At 34.9% G+C, this 26,438-nt stretch overlaps 1 protein-coding gene across 3 annotated transcripts in view; it reads left to right on the top strand.

Annotated features, from left to right (window-relative positions):
- The window catches only part of NOX4 (NADPH oxidase 4), a 152,569-nt gene that overhangs the window by 95,146 nt on the left and 30,985 nt on the right, over nucleotides 1-26,438 (top strand). For all 3 annotated transcript variants that reach the window (XM_074400356.1, XM_003935083.4, XM_010345653.3), the window contains 2 exons: nucleotides 5,416-5,476; nucleotides 25,938-26,019. In XM_074400356.1, the coding sequence (XP_074256457.1) occupies nucleotides 5,416-5,476; nucleotides 25,938-26,019 (143 nt within the window). The remainder of the gene's footprint in view (nucleotides 1-5,415; nucleotides 5,477-25,937; nucleotides 26,020-26,438) is intronic.

Below are 26,438 nucleotides of genomic sequence, written 5' to 3' on the forward strand. Positions count from 1 at the left end.
AAGGTAATCTCTGTTTGAAGGCAGTGGGATTTTGGCTTCATATGTTTTCTTCAGTCAGTTCCTAAACCACCACCTCATCCACTTGTCACTTTTCAAAAATTTATTGACATCTCTTTATTTTTCTTATCACTCCCCATGTTATTTTTGCCATTGTGGTTATCTGTTTTTGTATCTCTAAACTGTTATTTTAGTATTCCCTTTGCCTAAGGGACCTGAAGTAAATGAACATGTTCAATCCAAGTTAATACAAATTTCATTTACATATTCTTCCAGAATCTTTATTTTTAATATTTAACATATTTTTTCATTCAACTATACAGTTAAACACTTTTTTCTTTCATGTAAATGCAAAAGCATTAAAGTTTAAATGTGTCAAAATGTTTACTGTCATGACGTTGCGTTAATTATGGAAGATTCAGTGTTCCATGTTCTTGTCTTTTTGTAGATGTTTAGAACAGTCTTCAGTTGTGAAATTGCATGAGCTCCTAGCATAACAGTCTGCGGAGTATTTTGGACACTAAATATTTCTAGAGTGAATAAATAAATTCTAGAAGTACTGCCCACCTTTGACATTTTTATTCATTCTCAGGTTAATTCTCCTGTATTTTTATCCAGTATTTACTATTCAATTGATACTATAATACGTATTCAGCTGATACCCTCAATGTGCAAGTTGCTGTAGAATATGTAATAATGATTTAGAAATAGTTCTTGATCTCAAGACATTTACAGTTTATTAATACAGGAAAAATTGCATAAAAATAAGGAGCCAGACTGTAATAAGGAGCATAAGAGTCATACTCATAATTTGAGGGCTCAGGGAAATGAGAATTTTCTTGGCAGGAAATTTCAGGATATCTTTATAAAATGGAAGCTTTTAAGATAAACCTTGAAAAGTTGCTAGGATTCAACATGAGAAATGGAAAAGAAGTCACTCAAAATGAGTAGGCTCGCATGTAGGGAGATGAAGGGACTAGAAAATGTATTAGTTGGTAAGTATTGGTTTAGCTTGATTAGAGTAAATAAAGGGGAAACATGGATATAAAGCCAGAAGGAGTTTGAAACAGATGTGTTTGGCCATAGGCCATAGAACCCAAAGAATATGGGTGTTTTTTCACAGGGGAACACAAAAGGTTAATCAATAGAAGATTGCTGTGATCAGACATTTTCACTGGGCCTGTTTGAAAGGAAATGAAAGGTGATTGAATGCTGGCAAGATAAATAAGTGGTATTACTCCGAGAGATTTGAGTCTCCTTTCTGAGAAGGATGTAGGTTCTGTTTCCAGATATATGGAATTAGAAGGAGAAGATAGTTATGGAAGTATTAATAAGATAACAGTAATTTTAGATATGGTAAATTTAGAGTGAATTTCAGGTATAAACATCTAACAGGAAGTCAAAAGTATGAAACTAAGAACTTGGGAAGAAAGGGTTAAAATAAAGACTTGACAAAAATGATTAAAGAACATCATATTCTGTGATCATTTTCTCAGGTTTAACACATTTGGTTATAGAAAAGTTGCTATTTTGGAATTATTTTTAATTTTTACTGAAAGGCTCTTGATTTACAAATAAAAATGCTTGTAATTGTTTTATGTTGTATAAATTCATATTTATTCAAAAACAATGTGCAAAGACATCAAGTGACATAGTTTTTACATTTAGTTCCCAAACGTAAGACAAGTTACAAATGTCTTTTTATATTTTGTTATAAAATTATTAGCCATTTGTGCACATTAAAAACCCAATGTCATATTGAAGAAATAATTGGAAGTTTAAAGGTTATATTTTCTCAAGGACATTAAAGTACGTATTTCTCCAGATCTGTTTTTACAGTCAAATTGTCACTTTTTATTTTTCTTAGACTTAGGTGAATATATATACTATTATTTACATTAAGGTTGACATGATCCAAACTTTATTTTTTTATTTGGAGAAAACTAAAAAGATTCAGCAATATCTTAATGTTTGCAGTTAAATTAAAATTTCAAAATACTTAAAAATTAGGATCATAGCAAAGACTTGGATCAATTTTAAAACATAGATATATATGAAATAATTGTGAGACTTCTCTGTCATCATTTATACTTCCCAAGTTAGTATTCCTAAAATTTTATTATATATTGTCTTTAATGAGAAAAAAGCACAAATATCTGCTTTTTATTTTAATATTAATATGTGCCAAAGAGAAGTTTAGTCTCCTATGAGACCCAAGGAGATGTTAAACATTGTGTGTGATTACCTTTTACAATGTCTGCTTTGAAAGAATTGAACAGAGATATAAATATTTGGCAAAATACGTGTTTTATTTTAGAATGCATTATGAGATTAACTCAAGCCACATGTACCCTCACACAAGAACAAACATTCTTTGCTTTCCATTTTGATTCTTCTTGACTTTAGGTCATCTTTTTATAACCTGAGATCTAGTTCACAGTGAAGGACATCCAGTGTCGTGTGGACTATCAGATTGGTAGCTCAGATCTTTGTTGGGTATTTTGTGTTTTGAGAGCTACAAGTTTTATTATACAGAGACAATATATAGTAAAATCGTGGGTGGTTTTTGTAGATAATATCATTTTATTTGGAGATTTACTGATGACAAAAGTGGTTGCTTTCAGTTATTAAAAATCCCAGTGTAGCCTGGGTATGGTGGCTCATGCCTGTAATCTCAGCACTTTGGGAGGCAAGGTGGATGGATCACATGAGGCCAAGAGTTTGAGACCAGCCTCGGCAGCATAGTGAAACCCTAATTCTTTTTTTTTTTTTTGAGACGGAGTTTGTGCTCTTGTTACCCAGGCTGGAGTGCAATGGCGCGATCTCGGCTCACCGCAACCTCCTTCTCCTGGGTTCAGGCAATTCTCCTGCCTCAGCCTCCTGAGTAGCTGGGATTATAGGCACGTGCCACCATGCCCAGATAATTTTTTGTATTTTTAGTAGAGACGGGGTTTCACCATGTTGACCAGGATGGTCTCGATCTCTCGACCTTGTGATCCACCCACCTCGGCCTCCCAAAGTGCTGGGATTACAGGCTTGAGCCACCGCGCCCGGCGTGAAACCCTAATTCTACTAAAAACACAAGAAAAATAGCTGGGCATGGTAGCACATGCCTGTAATCCCAGCTACTTGGGAGGCTGAAGCAGGAGGATCACTTGAACCTGGAAGGCAGAGGTCGCAGTGAGCGGAGATTGCGCCACCGCACTCCAGCCTGGGTGACAGAGAGAGACTCCATCTCAACAAAAGTAACAAAGAAAGTTACGATGTAAATAAAATAGTTAATTATAAATCACAATTATAAATAAAAATACAATTTTAATAGTATAAATGTTTAAACAATGTCATTTAAAATATTTTAATTTACTTCAATATTTTATGCTACTGTTGGCAATAATAATCCTATCAGAAACAGATTGTAAAGTAGTAGTTTGCACATTCCATAGTACATTAATTCCAGTCCTTTAACTAATATTATGTGCTTTTAGTTCGTTTATAATTTATTATGAATGACTAATAACTACCTTATTATATATATTATATATAACATTATATATATATATAGTATAATACCTATCTGTATAAACACATAGTGTTTTTACTGATTTTTGAGCTACTTTTCCTTTTTACCTAATGAGTTGTTAACATACCTTCATTGTACCTTCATCTTCATTTATTTCTCTCCTTATAGCATCTCTATATGACCTCCATTAACTAGTCAACACAGTGAGCTCTGAAGTCTTGGACTTGCTTTATGTAACCCAATCACTGATCAGAGGGTCCTTCCACTGCTGTTTTCTTTCATCTCTGCCTTGACTTCAGCCCCTATTTCCTCTTAATTCCTATTGTGGCATACGGATTCTACTAATGTTCAACACATGCCTTTTTTCCTCTTATTCCATTTGATTTCTTATGCAGCTAACTCATTTTACGGATCTTTGCTTTAATAGAGACAGTGGCCTACTATAATTAAGAATTAACAGACATGGATATGAATTTTGCCTTGTCTTTTTATTGGGCAAGTCAATATTTTAAGCCTCAATTACTCCATTTTCTTATCTATAAAAGACAACTCTGTAAAGTTAATGTAAATTTTAAAAATAAATCACTTAATACTTCCCATGGCACATGGGTACTTGATAAAAGCTCAGTAATCACGGGCAGATGATCCTTTACTCATAGCCATTAGTTTAGATGCGTTTTTAGAATTCGGAATTTATGTACTTTAAAAGGTATGCATATTTATATAGTACTTAATCTCTCCAACAGGATGTTAGTCAGCATGCTTAAACAAGTTGATAATTCTGTAGGACAATACTTACGTATGAATTTTTACACAGAAATATTAGCCTCCCATTCAAGTCAGATATTGTTACCAAATGAGCTATGAAAAAAAATTATTTGAATTTTGAGTAGGAATCCAGAAAACAAGAGGAGGTTTTACATTTTTCTTATTGTAAACTAAATTTTATTCTTTCATTTTGACTACCTGGATGTCTTCTAGGTTTCCTAAATATGGGACCACAGCACTTTTTTTAACCTACACTTCCATAGCTCATACCCTTCCCCAGGTACCCTCACCACTCCAGATTTCTTCTGAGAACTAAGGGTGGGAATGATGTAGTTATTTCAGTAGGAGCATAATTGTTGGGCATGGAAAATTAATATCACATTAAAATGTTTTCTCCCTGGACTTTGTTAGGATAGGTATATAATATCTAGGGAGAAAAGGACACAAAAATTCATTAGTTTTTATTTCTTCCTTTGTGATTAAAAACTAGCTTTTCTTGGGCAGGGCGCGGTGGCTCACGCCTATAATCCCAGCACTTTGGGAGGCCGAGGTGGGTGGATCACGAGGTCAAGAGATCGAGACCATCTTGGTCAGCAAGGTGAAACCCCGTCTCTACTAAAAATACAAAAATTAGCTGGGCATGGTGGCGCGTGCCTGTAGTCCCAGCTACTCGGGAGGCTGAGGCAGGAGAATTGCCTGAACCCAGGAGGCGGAGGTTGCGGTGAGCCGAGATTGTACCATTGCACTCCAGCCTGGGTAACAAGAGCGAAACTCCGTCTCAAAAAAAAAAAAACAAAACAAAAAACTAGCTTTTCTTATATGTATTTTAACTCAGAAGATGTTTTAGCAGGATTTGTGGTTAAATGAAATACACTAGCAATTTTAACATGTGTAATGTATTGTTTCCTGTAAGTATTTATAGGTTCTAGAGAAATGTAGATAGTCTTATTGACCTGTTGACATTGCCATTTTTTCCCACTGATAAGGATCTACATAGATTTTAGTCTATTCCTTTCTATTATGTATTGACTTGGAGGACTTGCTATCAGGATAGTAATTGTAATTGAATAGTAGTCTCGCATTATGTAATTATTAATCACAATTGATCCTATTATTATTATTTTTTTTAGTGTCCTACTGAAACCAAATCAACATTTGGGGTTCATCTTAAAATAGTAGGAGACTGGACAGGTATGTAGAACATACAATTTTAAGATACATTCTTTGAAAATAATGGAACGTAACAATTTGAATGTGTTTTGTTATAACTACTAGCATGTATAGAAATGTGTGTATGCTTTAAGCTGTTCTGTTTTTGTTTGTTTGTTTGTTTTTGTTTTTTGCTTGTACAGTTTTGACATCTATATTTTCTCTTTTTAGATGCATTTTTGCAATCAGAATATCTTGGATATCAGTAATTATTAGTAATATATTATTCAATATGCTTGCAAATAATAGGTTTCTACCTACTTGTCGGGTGTACTGACAATAGTGGGAATGCTGAAATGTGTTTCTTAGAAAACATGAGTTTAAAATATGTGCTTGGTTTGACTCTCAAAATAATAAATACCTGGTATTGAGAGCACACAAATCTTCCAGTTCTTTCATGACATTTTTTATTGTGTTTCTGTATATATAGCAACTTCACAGTATCTTTGGAATAGATACTTTTAACAGGAGGTTTGTTGGTGTTACTTGTCTTCAGTAAATACTTTTTATTATCTGAGATATGCATTGCACTAAGAGAGCTGAGTAAATAACAGAAACATTCTTGTATTAATATTTCTGTGACCCCCCAGAATAACTGACAAGTGAGTACTCAGTAAATGTTGGCTTGTTGGTTGGTTATGTTGTTGTTGCAGGAAAGAATGCAGATATAAACATGAATGCAAATGTAAATTTAAATATTCTTATAATTAGGTGCTAAACAAGGAGTTGGCATGAAAAATCCATAGGGAACGAGAAAAATGTAGCTTAAATGTGGTCTAGGGCTGTAAGAGAAACTTCACAGAAAAGACAGAATTTGAGCTGAAGCTTAGAAATCAGGCAAATGAAGAAAGATGTAAGTAATTTAAGTGAAATGCACAGTATTGTCAAAAATCAGGAAAGGCAATGATTAAACTCTCTTTGGAAGGGATGAATCCAATTAGCCTTTAGTCAATTAAACAAAAGCAAAGTCGATCAAACAAAATGAAGCAAAAACAATGAAACAAAAGCAAAGATTTGGTTCTGGAGAGTAGTATAGAAGAGCCATTTAGGGCCAACCTGGTGAAGATCATGAATGCCTTAGCAAAATGTTGGAGTAACTGAGAGACTTTAGAGAACTTTTGAAGCATTTGAAGCACCGTGATGAAAATAGTACTATAAGTTGCTAGTTAGATAGATTAAAATCAAGGGAAGACTGGAAGGTACTTAAAGGCAGAGGGGAAAAGAGGCAGTGGAGAGGCGGGATGGAAACTGGAAGTAATGGATTTGTGAACACAAGTTAAAAAGGTAGCATTAGAAGGAAGAACTTAATATCAGTAAAAACCGGGGAGGGATAACATGTTGAATAATAAGAAAGACGTGTTTGAAATGAGGATTACGGTAGTTGATATAAAGAGCTTATTTCATATAGTTAAAATATAATAGTTGTAGGTATAAAATTTAATGTCTTTAGAAAGGATAGCCAGCTTGGAATTGGAGACTTGGGGAAAAAAAGGAAGGAAACCGACAACATAGGATTTTATGGGCAAACATCGAAATGAATTAAAAAGATCTTTGAGCAGTAATGACTCATTCAGAGTCATGAAAAACCGGGCTTACATGGATAATTACACTGGAGGCATATGAACATATGAATAATCAATATGCCCGAAATCAGTTGATATAGTCACAGTTTTTTGTTTGTTTGTTTTTGCACTGTTTTGGAAATAAAGAATACGGAAAGTTCTTTTCTGGTGAGAATCCCAATATAGTAGGCATTAAGTTCAGTCATGAATGGTAAATTGGTAGAATTCTATATTTGAAAGAAAATGCACAATGAAAACAGAATTTGATTCATAAGACTAAGCAGAAACTCCTGATGGTTTATTATTAGCTATTGTTACCAAGTTTCTTCACAAAGTGATTTTCTATTACCAGTAGCTCATTAAAATCAAGGATGTCTCACTATTTTAATCATCTCTATTAGGAACACTTAATAGTGTTAATTTTATCCTCCTTTTTTAGTATACTGTGCCATTAAGAAAAACAAGATCATTCTATTTAGAGAGTTCAGTTCCAGTCAGATGCTTTTCAATTAATAGACCTTCTTTGTTGTTGACTTGAAATATTTGTTGACTTGGAAAAAAATAAGCATTCATGCAGAGAACCCCTAAATAATCATGTCACTGTGTGACACTTTAGTTGAAAGAGATTTAGCTGCCTTATAACAATGAAATTACAATTTTTGAAGGAAAAATAGGAGCATTGTCTTTGAGATCAAGAATCATTGGTTTTTATTCTGAAAGAATTTATTAAAACTCAGTATTAAGAGCAGTAGGTATAGGAAATATCAAAGATATACCTAAGAGGTTGAATATCAAAGTTTGTTTTCTTTAAACTGACTTAAAGATATTTAATAGTGACTTGTTTTTTGTTTCTGTTTTTGTTTTCGTTTTTTGAGACAGAGTCTCACTCTGCTGCCCAGGCTGGAGTGCAGTGGTATGATCTTGGTTCACTGCAACCTCCACCTCCCGGGTTCAAGCAATTCTCCTGCCTCAGCCTCCTGAGTAGCTGGGATTACAGGCACATGCCACTGTGCCTGCTAATTTTTGTATTGTTAGTAGAGACAGGGTTTCACTATGTTGGTCAGCCTTGTCTTGAACTTCTGACCTTGTGATCCGCCCGCCTTGGCCTCCCAAAGTGTTGGTATTACACGCATAAGCCACCGCACCCAGCCAATAGTGACTTTTTATTTGTTGAAATATGTTTTGCATTGGCCAGATACAGAGACTGAAGATCAGGTTTAAGCTAGCTCCATAAATGATCTCTCTAAGACTAATCAACTATACCTAGCTATCAAGTGCTGGAGAAGCAAGCGAAGCAGCTATGCAGCACAAGACAAAGAAGCATCAAACTCTCGTATTTGTTGTCTAGATTTTCATTTGTACCAGACCTCTGGCTGCATCTCCTAAATATGTGGAAAACCTGTTAAGTTTAGAAGATTCTTGAAACACTTTAGATACAATTCAGGTTTCTTGAAATGATGGAAGTAGGCTGGGCGCGGTGGCTCAAGCCTGTAATCCTAGCACTTTGGGAGGCTGAGGTGGGCGGATCACGAGGTCAAGAGATCGAGACCATCCTGATCAACATGGTGAAACCCCATCTCTACTAAAAAAAAGTACAAAAGGTTAGCTGGGTATGGTGGTGCGTGCGTCAGCTACTCGGGAAGCTGAGGCAGGAGAATTGCTTGAAACTGGAAAATGGAAGTTTCAGTGAGCTGGGATCGCAGCCACTGCACTCCAGCCTGGCGACAGAGTGAGACTCTGTCTCAAAAAAAAAAAAAAAAAAAAGAAAAGAAAAGAAAAGAAAAGAAATGATGGTAGTAGAGTGGATGGATTGGATTACCCAAGTAGGTGTCTCTTTTAATTGAATTAATATTTTGTTGCTCTTCTAGAAGAGCCATTCTTTCCAGTTTCAAACATATGGTGAGAGACTATTGACTAATCATTTTAAGTGTACAAAAATGTTTTGTTAATTTCTTCATTACATTAGTATTGATTAATGTCTGGTATAATGCTATACCCTTGCTTATTTTGGTGGTCTGAATAGCCACTTATTCCAGAGATGTTTGAGTTGTACCACAACAGAATTAAAGACATAACATTCACATGTAATTAATGTAAAATTTCTGCCATTGATTCCTTCAGTAGTTAATGAATTTGTAATAATTGTGATTAAATATTCAATAAAGGACACGTAGCTTGTATCACATGGCAACATTTCTTTGGATCTTGGATATAAATACCCATATTGTCTACTGGAAAAGCTTTCTATAATCCAAAGATATGGTTATCTTTTAGGATTAAAAATGAGAAGACAGGGGCATATATTATTGTGGATTTGCCTTAGTCACATGATATATTGACTACTCACAGTACAAGTAATGTTAAATATAGGTTTAATTAAGGACTGGGACACACAAGAGTTGATAACTCTCTATTTGTTTCTATATCACTGTAGAACCCAGTCATGTGTCAGGCTTTATCTAGATTTTTTCATGAAAAGATGAAAACAAAACATATATTATATGTTTAAAGTAATTTTTTTTCATTTTTGGAAACTCCTTATAATTCAGATTATGACCACACTAAATTATATTAATGTTATTACTTATAATGACAACATATTTTAGGCCAATTACATCAACCACCTTACACTAGATATAACTGTGAATGTCTTTTGGTTGCTGCAAAAAGCCAATAAATAAATAAATAAATAAATCGTATTTGGATATGTGTAATCTCACAGAGTTTACAGAGTTCATGTTCATATAATGTAAACTTTAAGCTTATAATAAATATTTATTATTAACTACTACATAACCAAAGAAGTGCCTGGAAGTACTCTTTTTGTTGTTACTTTGGCCCTGACTAGTGAATTACAATGATCAGTCATTTGTGGAAAATAATATTTAAACTATTAGCTTTGGCTAATAATCCAATGTGTGTTAAACACCTACTGTGTTCCAGACTGTGTATTAGTCACTGGAGATACAGCATTGAACGAAAATGACAATGCCTCGGCTCTTTTAGAGATTGTATTTTGGTCCATGAGAAGTTTATCATGTTTTTGGAGTTGTTTTGGTGTGACTCTATCTCCTGCCATTTGGCTGTGGGTTAGAGATTATAGCAGCTTCACCTACACCCCATGTCCTACCAGCCCCTGTGCATGGTAGTAGTTTTCTGCTACTCTCTGGATTTTTTTCACCATCCTTAATTTGGCTTCTCACTTCTTCCCTCACCTAAGTCATTAGTTCCCTGTAATGAACTTCTTCCACTTTAATTATACAGTCATGTTTCTGGCAGATCTGCACTGTAACACAGGTTAGCAAAGCTTTCTGAACAGAGCCCTGAATAAAGAGGAGAAATATACCGGGGAACTGCATTTCATGAAGTGCAAAAACCCAGAGTAAGCCAAATACTTGTGCTCAACGACCAGTAAGAAGTGCAGTGTTCCTGACACTAAGTGGGAAAGTTGTAGTTGATGAGATCTGAGAAATACCCATGAGTCAGATCAGGTGAGCAATTGCAGGACTTCAATTGTATTACAAATGTAACAGGAACCTATTGGAAGATTTTGATCAGGACTTGACTCATATTTTGAAAGGGTAACTGACTGCTATATGGTAGGGGTAAGAATATATGTAACTTTGGAGATGAGTTAAGAAAAAGGCCCTTGCTGAAGTCCACATCAGAGAGAATTCTAGTTTGGCTTAGGGTGGTAGTGACTGGCTCATGAGAAGAGGTTGGATTTTAAAGGTACATCTGACAGGTTTTCTTGATGTACTACAGGAGGGATGTCAGAGAAATTAGGAATTAAGAAAGACTCTAAGGCTTCTGCTTGAGTAAGTGAACAGCCATGTGCAGAGTACTACAGCACATTGGAGAGGCAAGGGCAGACAGAGTTCCATTTTAGACGTATTAAATTGGAGAGGTCCTGTAGATTTCCAAGAGATGAGCTTGCGTAGGCATTTGCATATATAAGTCTGCAAATCAGGGAGCAGTCTGGATTAGAGTAATTTTCTTTGGGAATCATTTGTATATTGATAGTTTTAAAGTATTGAAGCTGGATGGGATCACCTACAGCAGTATTTCTGATCTCTGTTAGATCCAACGCTTTGTTTAATAACATTTTATATGCCCATTTTACTGTCTGAAAATAAAATTTATAAACATTAGAGACAACAAAGTCAATATACGGTCCTAATTTAGTAAGTATAAAGAAGCTATTAACATAAATTAATTTGTAATACATGATTTTCAGAGGATATTTAAATTTTCAGACATGACTCTGCTAGAATTAATAATAAAGTAGGTAGATACTTGTACCCTCATATAGAATGGTTATGAATAAGACATTCTAAATACAGGCTTCAAATACAATTCAAGTGCTGCGAGCTCTGTTTCCCTGACTTTCTTAGCTCAGAGTGCCATGACAAAATACTGTATCCTGTGTTTAAACAATAAAAATTTATTTTCTTACAGTTTAAGGAGCTAGAAGTCTGAGATCAGGTTGCCAGCCTGGTGAGTTTCTGGTGAGGGCTCTTATCCTGGCTTGGAGAGAGCTGCCTTCTCATTGAGTCTTCATGAGAGACATGAACCACACAACTGTGAAATGAGAGGAGAGCTCTCTGTCTCCTGTCTCTCCTTATAAGGACTCTAATTACATCAGATAAAGTCTTTACCATTATAACCTCTTTTAATTACTTTCATGAAGGTTCTGTCTCCAAAACAGCCGTACTGAAATTTAAGACTTCAACGTATGAATTTTTGGGGAGATAAAATTCAAATCACAGCACGTATGTTGTGATTTTCCAACATGATGAACAGCTTTTGGTTAAGTTCTAGACACAACAGAGTTCAGTATTCCTTTAGTTTTCAGGGTGATTGCAATCATAGACGTTTCATTGCATATTAAAATTATGCAAAAACTTTGTATTTTTCATAATCGTAAATGAGTTTTACATTTACATGAGTATCCAGCAAGTCATTTGAAAAGCATGCAAGAAGTGAGACAATTATTTGTTCCACAGCATTGAGAATGCCTAGTGTCCCTGAAACCCACCCACTATATATTAGTAACTTCAGAATATTTTTGAGAACTAAATTGCTTCCACGAGTTATCAAAACCTCCCTTGGGAAGTAGCACTGTCCCATTAGGAGTAACTGCTTTGAGGAACGGGGATAGATAGAGATATAACAGAGGATTGAGCCCTGAGACATTTCAATATGCAGTGTTCAGCAAAGATAACTAAGAGGAGTGCCACCAAAGTTAGAAAAGAATCAGGAGTGTCTGATTCTTAGACACCATAGGACAGTGTTTAAAAAAAAAAAAAAAAAAAAAAAAAGAAGGTTTGATCAATGTTATCAAATGCTGCTGAGAAGTGGAGTAAAATGAGGGCTGACTTAATGACTTTGAGAGCTGTGGTTTTAATAGAGTGTTAAGAACAAAGGTCTAATTGAAATAAGGTTAAGAGATAATAAAAGTAAGAGAGGACGTGGAGCTGGTAAGTCTAGACAAATCTGGCAGTATGCTTGGGTGGCTCCTAGGGCTTGAGAGAAGGTGCTTTTCTTCCCACCTCTGTGGTCAGGGTAGTCATGTCTGATAGCTTCCCATCACTCACAGTGATAGTAGTTATTCCACAGAAATTGACGAACATCATCATTCCTGTGGTGTGACCGTGTCCTCTAGAATTCATATGTTGAAATTTAATCAACAATATGGTAGTATTAAGAGGTGGGACTTTTAGGAGATGATTGAGCCCTGAGAATAAAGCCCTCATGGAGGAGATTAGTGCCTTACCAAAGGGCTTGAGGGAGTTGGTTTACTTTCTTCTGCTCTTCTACTGTGTATGTTCCTCCTCTTTGCTCTTTTGCTCTTCTATTATGTAAGGACACAGCAATAAGGCACCATCTGAGAAGCAGAGAGCAGCCTTTACCAGGCACCAAAGCTGCGGGTGCCTTGATTTTGTACTTCCCCGCCTTTAGAACAACGATAAACACATTTCTGTTGTTTATAAATTACCTAATTTGTGGTATTTGGTTATAGCAGCTCTCTAACAAAGACAATAATAAAGTAGGCCTAACGCATTTATCTATTATCAGACCTGGCTATTAAATATTTGCCAGAATACCAGTGGACAGATTCTAAGAAGTTTGTGTGTAAAGTGAAATAAAGAAATAAGTCAACAGCTGAAAAGAGGAAATAGGACAAGGAAGACATAAGTTAAAGGTATGTGACTATTTTATAATAATTATAATAGCATACTAAGTATACGATCATATATTCATACACTTTTGTGAATGATGAGAATGAAGTAGAGAGAGGAAGGTTTATGTTGCTGGAGAAACTGAGGATATAGTTCCAGGAGCAAATGGAAGATGTACAAGTCTCTGGGAGGAAAACTTGGGAGGCTTTTCTGGCTCAAACTGAGAGTTAGACATGTATAGAACTTGCCTAGAGTCAGGGATGACTCCAGGGAGAAAAATAGCTTGGATGTCTCAGAAGCGTGACCTAGCTTGGAATGTCAGGAAAATGTCATGCTCTTGGGAGGCTTGGGTGGGATGGCATCCAAGTGTCAGGCCAAGGAAGAGCTTGTAGGTCTTGCTATGAAACTTGGTCTTTTCCCAAAAGAAGCTGGTGAAATACTGAGAAGTTTTGAACAGGAACCGAAATCAGATTTGCCCTTTATATGGGTCACCCTACCAGTGTTGTGTCAAATAGAAAGGAAGAAGACTAGATTGGAAGCAAAGGCATCACATTAAAGATCTTGGTGTCAAGCAACTGGAAGACTTTATCTTTTGAGTTTTTAGAAAGGAGCGGTCTATGATGTCCAATGAAATAGGACTGAACAGTATTACCGTTAGCCTCATAAAAATCATGTCATTAGGAAGATGCGAGGGAAAGGTTTGGAGATGGTACTGGTTGCTGTGAATTATTGAGTGCATTGGAGAACAGTAAGTAGAGAGAGTTAGTGTACAAAAAGAGGCACATAGAAAATGAGCTCTGTTTCTAAATTCTTTCTGTTTCTACATTTCCCCAGAACTATGAGAACGATTGATTTTATGCTGATCTGGCTTGTGATTAGCAGGGGAAGATGAGTGGCAAATACAGATGCAATTAACTATGTGTATATCTAGATGGATCTGTGTCAAGATGGGGATTAACCTATGATATCTTAAAGTATATATGCTTTGTATAATGAAACACTGTAGTTCTAGCCTCGTGTGAGTCTATGTGGGGATCATTGAAGATAATGAGTTAATCTGATGAAGCTTAACATGGTTTATTTACTATCACAATATAGTAAATCACTCAATGCATGTGAGCTGGGCATAAATTCTGCAGCTTCAGAAACCAAGGAAGTTTTTTAATCAAGAAAATGAGAGGCACATTATATGTGTACTACAATTTAAATGCCTGTCTGTTCTCAGGAGAGAGGATAAACTGTTTTTTCCTTGTTTTCTCATTTTATGAACATTAAATATATGCTGTCGTGTTTTCAGTAGGTGACAGCTCACTTAAAATGCCACAGAAACATAAAAATTGCTTGGTAAATAAAAGAATTCACTAGTCATTAAGTTTTATTCATTCCAGCCATTTTGCAAACCCAAACGCAGGAATAAATACCAAATTTTTGTTTTCTATCCAATTTTTAAAATGTTACTTGTTAAAAACAATTTTTGGAGAGGGGTCTTGCTCTATCTCCAGGCTGGAGTGCAGTGGTATGGTTGTGGCTCACTGAAGCTTTGACTTCCCAAAATCTAGTGATCCTCACATGTCAGCCTCCTGAGTAACTGGGCCTACAGGTGCAGACCATCATGCCTGGCTAATTTTTTTATTTTTTGTAGAGGCAGGGTTTTGCCATGTTGCCAAGGCTAATCTGCAACTCCTGGGCTCAAGCAGTCAGCCCACCTCAGGCTCCCAAAGGGCTGTGACCATAGGAGTGATCTGTGCCTGGCCAAAATGCTACTTTTTATAAACAAATTATATAATTGCTGGACCTGGAAGTAGAGTAATTATAGTGAAGTGGTTTGTTTTATGGATTGTTATGTTTTTATTAGAATTGTTCTGTTGGTAAAAGTAGTTTAGAGTCTCTGTTATCCAGTATTTTCTACTTGATTTGACTATGTAACGTGAAAGAAAATAAGAATTATGAGGTATTTACTTGGTAACATAACTTTTTAATCAATGTCAAAAACATGACATAATGTACTGAATAACTAAGAAGGCACATGTCACTTTGCCAAGTGAGCCTAGTGTGAATGAACTAAATAATTTTACAGGAGGCAAAAGGGCAAGGGTTTTGTGCCATTATCCTTATTATAAGGAACGTTTTTAAGTGCTCATTTTCTGGATACACTTGCTAATTGTTGTGTGTATTTGCTTGTTGCTTTTCCCTGATTCATAGGCTTGGTCTTTGGCCAAGGCATCCTCTATTTAAGAACAGAGAAGACTCACTACATGGTTGATTTCGATTGGCTTTAAAGGACCATATATTGCATGGCTTGATTTTATTTGCTCGGGTCTTTGGATATGAACTTCATAAAAACATAAAAGAAAATCTCCCGGTTTTGTGGGGACTCTTGGCCTAGGATAAAATGGGGTGTTTTTTCTTGAATATACACCTAGGAGGTATTCAGTTTGTGGAGAAACCGGGAACTGAATTTGTATCTAGCTGAGTCTTGATCAGTTTGAGGTGTTTCTTTTGATGAAAGCCCACATTGTTTAAAAAATGCATTTGATGTGACAAATGAAAAGATAATGTTTTACTTAAAAGTGCATTGTAGAAAGCTTAGTAGCAATAATGTGTTTATCCAAAAATGCCTCTGTTCCTTGCTTTCACTTTCTTTGAAACCGTTTTTTTTTAATTTTTATTTTTATTATTTTTTATTTTTTTTATACCCTCCTTCATTTGTTGTTATAGATTAGGCTCTGTGGCAATAAAAGAGAGTTTATATTTTTATAAGAAATCCAGTTCTAGGCACTGATTCATTGATGTATGTAGAGGCCAAGAAGTCTGTCTGTAGTTCTTTCAAAAGCTGCTTTTGATTTTTTTTTTTAAGTAGTGGGTTTAACAAATAGGAAGCAAAATAATGAGTATCACAGAAATAGACTTTCATCATTTTGCTCCCCCTGAAAATCAAAGGATCCATTAAATAATTTTTCTTTGTGTAATACCGCATTGCCTACCTTCAGACCTTACAGTATTAAAAGTACCAGGGGTTGAGGCCTGCAGATTGCATATGACCCTGCTAAGCTTTCTCTTACCCTGTAATCCTTAGGCAAGAAGAAAGTAAAAAAAAAGGGAGGGGAGAAAGAGAATACAGTATATTCTCAGGAGAGAATAAGGCAAGAACCCTGGACTGTGAGTGTTTCTGTTTCGTTTTTGTCTTGTGTTTAAGTATCTTTGCTGCTTTCTAGCCATGTGACCGTGGAACTGCCAGCCAGCTGGTTGGTTTTTAGTTTCCTTGCCTATAGTACACTAGAGTGAGGGAGTTGTTTCCTAATTTCTCAGTTCATGATTGCCATAAAATGGTGTAATTATTTTTGAAGAAAGAAATTCTAGGATATGGTCAACTGAATTCCATTTAAAGTGAGAATGATAGTAGATAAATTTTGGTGTAGTTTAGAAAATATTACAGAAATATTGTAAAGGGTATATATCAAGTAAAGGATTTTTATGCTGCGTATTTTTCTTTTCTTATTGGTGTTCTTATTCATTTATTAGCTCTGGTTGTACACACATGTCATCTTCTGAAAATTACATGTATGGGTTTAGGGTATTTTTTACCCCTTATATAAGGCAGTATAAAATACTGTTTTTTATATTACTTGACAGGGCCTTAATATTTGCAAAAAAAAAAAGTTTTATATAAGCAGAGCGCTAGGGTTTTATCTTCTAGAATTATAAATCATTCTATTTTCTTTTAGAATTATAAATTATTTTCATTTGAATCCTAGAATCTTATGATACAAGATTTGCCTACATATGTAATATATATGTAGGCAAATATATATATATGTATGTGTATATAAACATATAGACATACACACACACACACAGAGACAGAGACAGGGTCTCACTCTGTCACCTAGGCTGGTGTGTAGTAGCACAATCATAGCTCACTGTAGCCTCAAACTCTGATGCTTGAGCAATCCTCTTGCCTCATCTTCCCAAGTGAGGAGGACCATAGATGTGCATCACCACACCTGGCTAATTTTTTAAACTTTCTTGAAGAGCCAGGGTCTTGCCGTGTTGCTTAGGCTAGTCTCAAATCCCTGGACTCAAGCTGTCAAATATTGGGAATGGAGCCCTGAGCCACCACACCTGGCCTGCCTATATCCTTATAAAGAAAATATTCTTGCTGTGCAACTTGATTTCCTGGTTTATGTAAAGTAGTACTAATTTGAGTGCCTCTCACGTTGATTTGAAAGTAATAGTTTAAATAGCAACTATTGTTACTGTTATAAATATTGTTAGTATTGAGTTACCATAGTAATAAAGGATACTCACTTGATTTAAACAAACTTTTCAGGTAGAGAAATGTATGCTCCATATCTTTCTAGGTGGTATGAATATATTCGTAGTCTGCCCTTTAATTCTTTTTAGAAGCAATTTGTTTTTCTAAGATTAATATGCATATTTCTCAGGAGATGTAAACACCGAATTTTGACAAATCATTAATTTATTTGAATCCCTAGACAGAATGCACTTCATTGCCTTTTAAAAATAATTTTGTAATTACATTCTAAACCTTTTTCAGGTAGCTGTAATGGTATTGAAATTATTTTGTTATCTTGGCATTTGTGTGTGTGTAACAAGCAGAGCTGCCTTGGAAATAATAATGTGTTTTGTTCAAAGTATGTGACAAATAATAGGTGCTCTATAAAAGTTTGTTAGATGAGTGAAAAAATGGATAAAGCATGATTTAACTGAAGTTCTGATTATCCAAAGTATTGATTTTACTTACAATTCTAAATTTTATGTCATTATGAATTATTGATAAATATGTAACAGAGCAAAAATGTTCACCTTGTCTAGCACCATGGCTCAAAAGGACTTACTTTGTTGGTTTGTTGCATTTTTTAGAAAACCTCTCCACTTCTTTTGCTTTTTATTACCTGGGTATCCAGGCTAAGTTGACTGTTCCATTCTGAACTCTCCGAGTAAACATTTAGCACATATTTACTTGTAGTGTTTGTATCTTTTGATAATACGTGTGTCTTCTCTGCTAGACCTTTAGCCCATTAAGAACCTAACTTGGTGCCTGACTTATACTGCATGATCAGAAATGTTACTGAGAAATTACTTATTTTAGATGTTCACATTTTGCATTTATATATTTAAGTAGTAATTCCTAAATGTGAGAAAATTAATTTGTACCTTCTATTTCAAGCAGTGTGTGTGTTTGTGTGTGTGTGTGTGTGTGTGTGTGTGTGTGTGTCATGTGTCTGTATTGGTATGATGTTTTCCTTGGAAGGTGGAGGAGGGGCTAATACACCAAGATCTGTAATATGGGGAGTATGAATGAGAACTACTTTTGAAGATATGTTCACGTGTAGTAGTGTGCACATCCATGCCCTATATCTACTCTTTCAATATATACACATACAAACACACATATAGATAGATGACTGATAGATAACTTTTAGATAAGCACTAAAAGTTAAAATTCAAACAAATCTAAAACGTAAAAATTCAAACAAGATATGGATAAAATAAAAAGTTATTATTTATGATCAGGAGCCAACAGGCAATACGTAACTGATAGAGTCAGGGTGGGCATGATCAGCATACTGGACAGCCTGAAGAGTAATCAAAATGGATTGGCAGTGACCACCTACACATGCCACGCAGACGTTATTTATGTAACAGCTGGAAAGTTCTAGAGAAAGAGAGATTATTTATTGCTGATCTGTATTCTACTTAAACATATGCACATGCATCACACCCAGTAGTAGCCGAGAACTTGGTAGAAGTTCTCAGTGCAAAGTGGAGATCTATGAAGCACCTCTGTTGCAGGTTAGATTAACTAGAAGGGGTGTGTGTGTGTGTGTGTGTGTGTGAGAGAGAGAGAGAGAGAGAGAAAGAGAGAGAGAGAGAGAGAGAAAGAATATAAAATGCTTACTAGGGATCAATACCCATAACAGGAAAGATAACAAACAGGGTTTGGGTGAAGGAAGAATTTGAACCACAAAGCAGGTTCAACAACTCCAGCCAAATTGGTAGGAAGATCTAGAGCAAATATTGCCCAAGAAAATTGCCTGTGTAACACTGAAATTTCTTTGCCTGTTTAGTCACTGGATATGAGTTGCTCTGTGAGAGGTATTTGCTTTGCATCTGAGGCCGACCCTGATGGAGCTGACAGCTGGAGATTGCTTGCCACCTACACTTTTCACAGCTGGGCAAGAAGTTCTTCACTGAAGAGGCACTTGGGGGTTACTTCTCTACATCAACTACATGACCCCTAGCTTATTTCCCTATTAATATTTAGTTAAAAATAAAATCTCATGTGAATACTAAGTAGAGCAGGATGGTAGGACAGCAGGCATAAACCAGAATAGTCCCAGACAAACAGAGACACATGGCCCCACTCCTGTTCGGTGATTTTCACAAGGTATCTCTTCATTCCTTAAGCAAATATTGTTTTTGTTTTGTTTCAAGTTTTTAAGGTGCAGGTAGTTTTTGGTTACATGGATAAATACTTGAGTGGTGATTTTTGAGATTTTAGTGCACCTATCACCCGAGCGGTGTACACTGTACGCAATATGTAGTTTTTTATCCCTCACACCCTTTGCATTATTCCCCCTCTGGAGTCCTCAAAGTTCATTATTTCTTTCTTCTATCTTTGAGTCCTCAAAAGTTAGCTTAGCTCTCACTTATAAGTGAGAACATAGGATATTTAGTTTTCCATTCCTGAGTTACTTTACTTATAATAATGGCCTCTAGCTCCATCCAAGTTGCTGCAAAAGATGTTATTTTGTTCCTTTTTATGGCTGAGTAGTATTCTGTGGTGTATATATACCACATTTTCTTTATCTACTTGTTAGTCAATGGGCACTTAGGTTGGTTCCAATCTTTATCGTTGTGAATTGTGTTACTGTAAACATGCATGTACATGTGTCTTTTTTATATAATTACTTCTTTTCCTTTGGGTAGATACCCAATAGTGGGATTGCTGGATTGAATGGTAGTTTTACTTTTAGTTATTTTAAAAATTTCCGTAGTCATTATGCTAATTTACATTCCCACCAGCAGTGTAAAAGTGTTCCCTTTTCACCACATCCCCACCAATAGCTACTGTTCTAAGGGTTTTAAATTGTGGCCATTCTTGTGGTAGTAAGGTAGCATCTCATTGTGATTTTAGTTTGCATTTCCCTGATGATTAGTGATGTTGACCATGTTTTCGTGTTTGCTAGCTGCTGTATATCTTCTTTTGAGAAATGTCAGTTCATGTCATTTGTCCACTTTTTGATGAGATTGTTTTTTTCTTGCTGATTTATTTGAATCCCTTGTAGATTCTGGATACTAGTCCTTTGTCAGATGCATAGTTTGAGAATATAAGCAAATATTTTTTAAGCAACTCAAGTTTGAAAGGTGGCTTAAAGATCAGTGAACTAATCTGACTCAGTTGTCAGTTCAGAAAAGGAGTTAAGAACAATGGCAGATAGAGGTCCAGAATCCAGGCTTTCTGACAACCTGTTGAATGTTTGTTTTCTTTTTTCAAGAGGAATTATTTTCTGCTTTATTCAGGTAAAATTGTCAAGTAAAATTGTGTATTTTCAGGGAGTACATAGGTCTGCTATCCATATTCCTTGTAAAGTGATTGCCATATTCAAGCTAATTAACATATTCATCGCCCCAGATAGTTCCCTTTGTTGTGTATAGTAAGAATACCTAAGATCTACTTGGCTTCAGGACAATAACAAATTAAAAGTATAAATAAAATAAAAAAATAAATGGCTTTCAAATGTGAAGAAAAGAAAGGATCTACTTGGCAACAGTGTCTTTTCTCTCATGATCTGTTCCTGCTAAATACTTCAAACTGTATGAGAGAAGAAAGATTTGTCCTTTGGTAATTCCTTATTGTGTATACGCTCTGATAGTATGTCCTCCATTAAGAAGTAATCCTCAACTTATATTGCCAAAAAATTGTGAAATAATATCAATATTATGGTACAGTCATCTTATTGCCCTAGTTTTAGAGTACAAGGTATTGTCTGGTTCCTTGAAATATAACTTTTGATACTATTAATAGGTTACAATATACTAGGTGTTTTTAAAACTAAGATAAAGACTTTAGCAGGATCTTAATCTTTAATATCCCTTAAGGATTTCATTTTGGTGTCATTAAAAAAAAAATAAAACTGGCAAATTAGTGTAATGTGAGCATCAAGAGAAAAATGAAATAAATTTACCTGTTTATAAAAACACAGAGAACTTCTTTTCAGATTCCTTTTCTTTAGGGCAATACTGTCTCACTTAGAAAAATTTTATGACTTTCTTTTATTGCCCTGAAAACCTAATACTCAAAACAGTTAAAATATTCATCTTCATAGTGGAGGCTACAGAGAAGCAGTTAGGTAAGGGAGATTACTGGAAGGAAAGTAATGATTTGGAATTGGCAAAACCTTTCTGGGTCCCTCTAGCAAACAATTGCTCCTTCTTAGGTTGCTGTTGAAAAAACTAATTGGTGGCAGTGATCACTTCTCTAGAGGCAAAAGTTCTTTAGGTTATACAAGAATAGTATTAATCAGTGTTAATTTTTTCTTTCTTTTCTTTCTTTCTTTGTAGTGATAAGAAGTTTTATTTTCTTCTTATTCCAAGAATAGATTTGCATGCTGCTAAGTTGCAGTGAGATGAGATCATGCCACTGCACTTCAGCCTAGGTTACAGAGCAAGACTTCATCTCAAAAAAAAAAAAAAAAAAAAAAGCATACTGCTTTTTATTGTTATGTAAATCCTTATTGCATTTTGTGTAGTATGCGTATTGGGGTGGATTAGAAATTGGCCATTTATCTGCAAAGGATAAAATGAAACACGTTGGTCACAAAAAATATACGGAAAAGTTTCAATTAGAATTGGAAAGAGTATTTTATTTTTCTCATCTTCATTTTCAAATAATTAAGTGTATTGTGTCACAATTGATCAGTCAGATCATACAAATTAACATAATTATATGCAGTATGTCAACCAGGTCTAAGACCCTCATAATCTTTTTGTTGATTGAATGGGAGAAAGGAAGAGTGGGTGAAAGTCTAGAAAAGCTTCTGTTAATTAAGATATATCTCCTACTGGTAGAAAATCATGTTCAGACATTATCATATCATTAGTCAGCACATCATAGTATCACTTTGCGGAGAATCCTATTTTTTTCCAGTGGCTTTAATGAATTTCTTCTAAGTAGTCCTGTGAAGGGATTGAGCTGTAGTGTTTGGATAACTGTGCCATTTTCTTAAGAAACAGTTTGAGCCTGCTGAGAAAGAAGATCATCTGGTTTGACGTTTTGCTGCAAAACAAGTAGCATTAATATACTATTTTTTTTTTTACTTAACAAATAAAACATTAAATTATTTTGGTCTTTTCCTCAGAATCAAATAGAGAATAGGAATGCTAATTAAGCAATTGATAGGGAAAAATCTGTGGGACTAAAGGACTAAATAATTATAATTTTATCATTTACTTGAAATTTTCTAAGATAATTGTTATCATTTATCTTTACTTTTATAAAGAAAAAGTGAATAATCAGTATGCCTTTGTGAGATAAAATTGTTTATATTTAAGAATTTATTAATATGTTAAAAATAAAAATTGTTTAAAACACATACTTTTAAAGTAGTATATATATTTTCTGTTGATGTATATATATAAACTCTTTCTTTCTTTTTCTTTTTTTTTTTGAAATGAAGTTTTGCTTTTCTTGCCCAGGCTGGAATGCAAAGGCACCGTACCTCCGCCTCTCGGGTTCAGGCGATTCTCCTGTCTCAGCCTTCTGAGTAGCTGGGATTACAGGTGCTCACCGTTGTGCCCAGCTAATTTTTTGTATTTTTAGTAGAGATGAGTTTTCACCTTGTTGGCCAGGTTGGTCTCCAACTCCTGACTTCAGGTGATCCACCCACCTCAGCCTCCCAAAGTGCTGGGATTACAGGCGTGAGCCACCAAACCCTGCCTGTGAACTCTTTTTGACAATCGTGATAGCTATTTGAGCTATGTTTGCTTGGTAATCTTTGTATTTATGATAGTCTGATTAAAGGACGTTCTAAATATAGGAACACTAGTTATAGATTTCCTTATAGCTTTATAAGTGATGTCTTTGATGCTGCTTTTGCTCTGCGTTTGTGTGTGTATGCATGCACACGTGTGCAACTTTGTATGTGTTTTTAGTCCTGTCCATATATCATCTCCAGAGATCCTTTTCTCCAGATTTATAGTCATTTGTCTTTTATGATTATGTGAGAAGAGAAAACTTATTGCTGCTAAAAGGATGTATTATATTATAGTTGTGTGCACTAATTCTGATTTTTGTTTGCTTTTAATAAGTTTGAGAGGTATTCACTAAACTTCAGTTTATACTATTAGCTTTCAAGGAATATCATAACCAATATAGCTGGTTGATTTAACAGTTCTTTACTTGATATGTAAAGTTCTTGTTTGCTGTGGAGTTTGGGCTTGATATTTCAAGACCCATTTTAGGAAAAGGCTAAATGAGAAAAAAATTCAAAAAATAAAGTATCGCACATCACTCATTTAATGAGTGCACCATAAATTGGCAGGTGGACTGAAAACCAAGGGTTATTTAATATCAAACAGTTTACTAGACATTTAACTGAAAAAAATGTTAATTTTATAAATTAAAAATAGTAATATCAGTCCAAAATATCAACCAATAATATAATTTAGTATTTAAAAATATGAACTAAAATTAAATAGTAAATATAATTACAAAAAACACATTTTACTTTTTTGTATTTCTATATTTCAGAGTATAAGCACATCTGTGTTTGGATCTCATTAGCTCCTCCTTACCTATATTATAAGAAGTGTCAGAATGGTGAGGGGAAAAAAACAGTAGAAGCCAATTACATATCTCTGATTCTATATGTTTTAATAAATGTGAAGATGAAATATACATTCTCCTGCTCAGTAAGCACTGGCCAATATGTGACCGCTGTATTCACAAATAATTTAACATCCAACTATTCATAAACTAGGAAATGGCAATTGTCATCCAGCGTTGATTTTCATTATTTTGTGGAAATGCTCACCTTCAGTTAGTGATGGATTTACTGCAGGTGGGGAGTGTTAGCTCTGCGTTCTATCTTAGGCTGATTGTACGACTTTGTCAAGATGGGAGTATGGATCCACTTGCTGTTCATGGTTGATATATGACCATTTGGTCTCTTCTGGGAGTCATTATGATCAACCTTGACAAATCTATCCAGTAAAAGTAGATGTCGGAAATAGTTCTTCAGCAAATATTTATCCAGCACTTTAATTATGTGTCGGATAACGTTCTGTATCTTGGCACAATACTCATCTACTAGAAGGAGGAAGCGGGATGGAGAGATACATACATTTAACAATAAAACATAGCGTGATCAATTTTGTGAAAATGTAAGCACAAGGTATAGTGGTAGTACACAGTAGGGCCAGCCTATTCCAAATCAGGCAGGAGAAGAGAATGAAAAGTAATGGAGGGATCAAGGAAACCTTTCCATATGTATGACTCTAGAAGTAATGCATATCTATTCCTGAAAATGTGCATCCTCTATGCCATGTGGATAGCTATGCAACATTATTTCCAAGGTAACAGCTAGGAGTTTTCCTTTGTCCTTCTTCCCCGCCCCACTCTTCCTCTTTCCCCTCTCCCTCCTATTCACTCTCTTTTCTTCTTTATGAACTTTATTGCACTGTGGTTGATTAAATCAATGCTTAGCTCATGGTATACAGTCATCATTGGACTTTTCCAGGCCCTCATTCATTCATTCATTCACTTATGATATTATTATAATTATTACATATGAAATACCAACAATTACTTACATTTACCCTTTTGCTTCTCTCCCGTTTCATCCCACTACATTTCCTAAAAGGTAATCATTATTCTGAACTGTGTGTGTCCTTCCTTTTTAATTGGTTTACTTTATTTCATAGATGGCGTGTTCAAATAATACATTGCCTAGTTTTTTTAACTCAATAAAAAGTTATGTTCTGTTGTATGTAATCTGCTGGGATTTTATTTCATTCAACCTTGTATTAATATGATTCATTATGTTTTTATTTGTAACTGAAGTCATTCAGTTTCACTTCAGTTAATACTTCATTTTGTGAATAAACACGAATGTCCATTCTCTCATGTCAATGAGCAACTGAGCTGCTTCCATTTTTCTTGTTCTGTGAGTGGTGCTACCGTGAACGTTCTCATACTTGCTGTCTAAGACATGTGAAAGTTTCTGCAGGGTGTATCCCTGTGAATGGAAATGTTGGGCCACAAACTACACATGGAGAAATGTCTATATTATACAAATTTATAGGATAAATATAACTATTTCAAATATTAATCCAGGCTTAATTTTATATATTTAAAATAAATACATGAATATATATTATTTATATTTGTTTATATAAAATATATTTATATATATATTTATCTTTAATGGATACATTTATCTTTATGATTAAAATATTATAATCCATTAATACACAAATGTGTGTGTGTGTGTATATATATATATATACACATATATATATGTAATGCATAAAATGGTGGGTAAATTTTTTATAAAGGATGGTTATGCAGTCAAAATGGCTAACAAAACAAACCAATAGGAAATACTTCCATTTTGAAATTGTTTTCATGACTTGTATCTTTTCACAGTTTGATGTTTGTTTTTCTTTTGACAGAACGATTTCGAGATTTACTACTGCCTCCATCTAGTCAAGACTCTGAAATTCTGCCCTTCATTCAATCTAGAAATTATCCCAAGTAAGCAAAGGGAGTTTACTGGGTTTTGATAAGGCAATGGGCATAGTTCTGGGAGAGATTTGGGCAGGCAAAGACAAAATGTAATCTTCCTTGAGATTTCTGAAAATTCCGAATAACTTAACTAACTCAGATATCTTCTGCAATATAATCCCTCAGGCTCTTTGCAGCTGGGTCATAGAGGAAAGACTTACTTTTAATTGCAACCCAGCTTTGATTGAGGAGCTGCTGCACAGTGTGGGCAGTAAGCTGTGTACATCTGTGTCTGGTTCTTTTGACTTGATGCTGTATCAACAGGGACAGTATTTTGTCAGTGACACTTCATCTAGTTTTCTATTTACTGTCCTTTAAATGAAAGGTTCATTTATATTGTAGCAAGTCATTTTCAAAATAGCCACGGGCTAGGTATGATTTTAACAATC

Source organism: Saimiri boliviensis, chromosome 6 (assembly GCF_048565385.1).
Source record: "Saimiri boliviensis isolate mSaiBol1 chromosome 6, mSaiBol1.pri, whole genome shotgun sequence".
Taxonomy (NCBI): Eukaryota; Metazoa; Chordata; class Mammalia; order Primates; family Cebidae; genus Saimiri; species Saimiri boliviensis.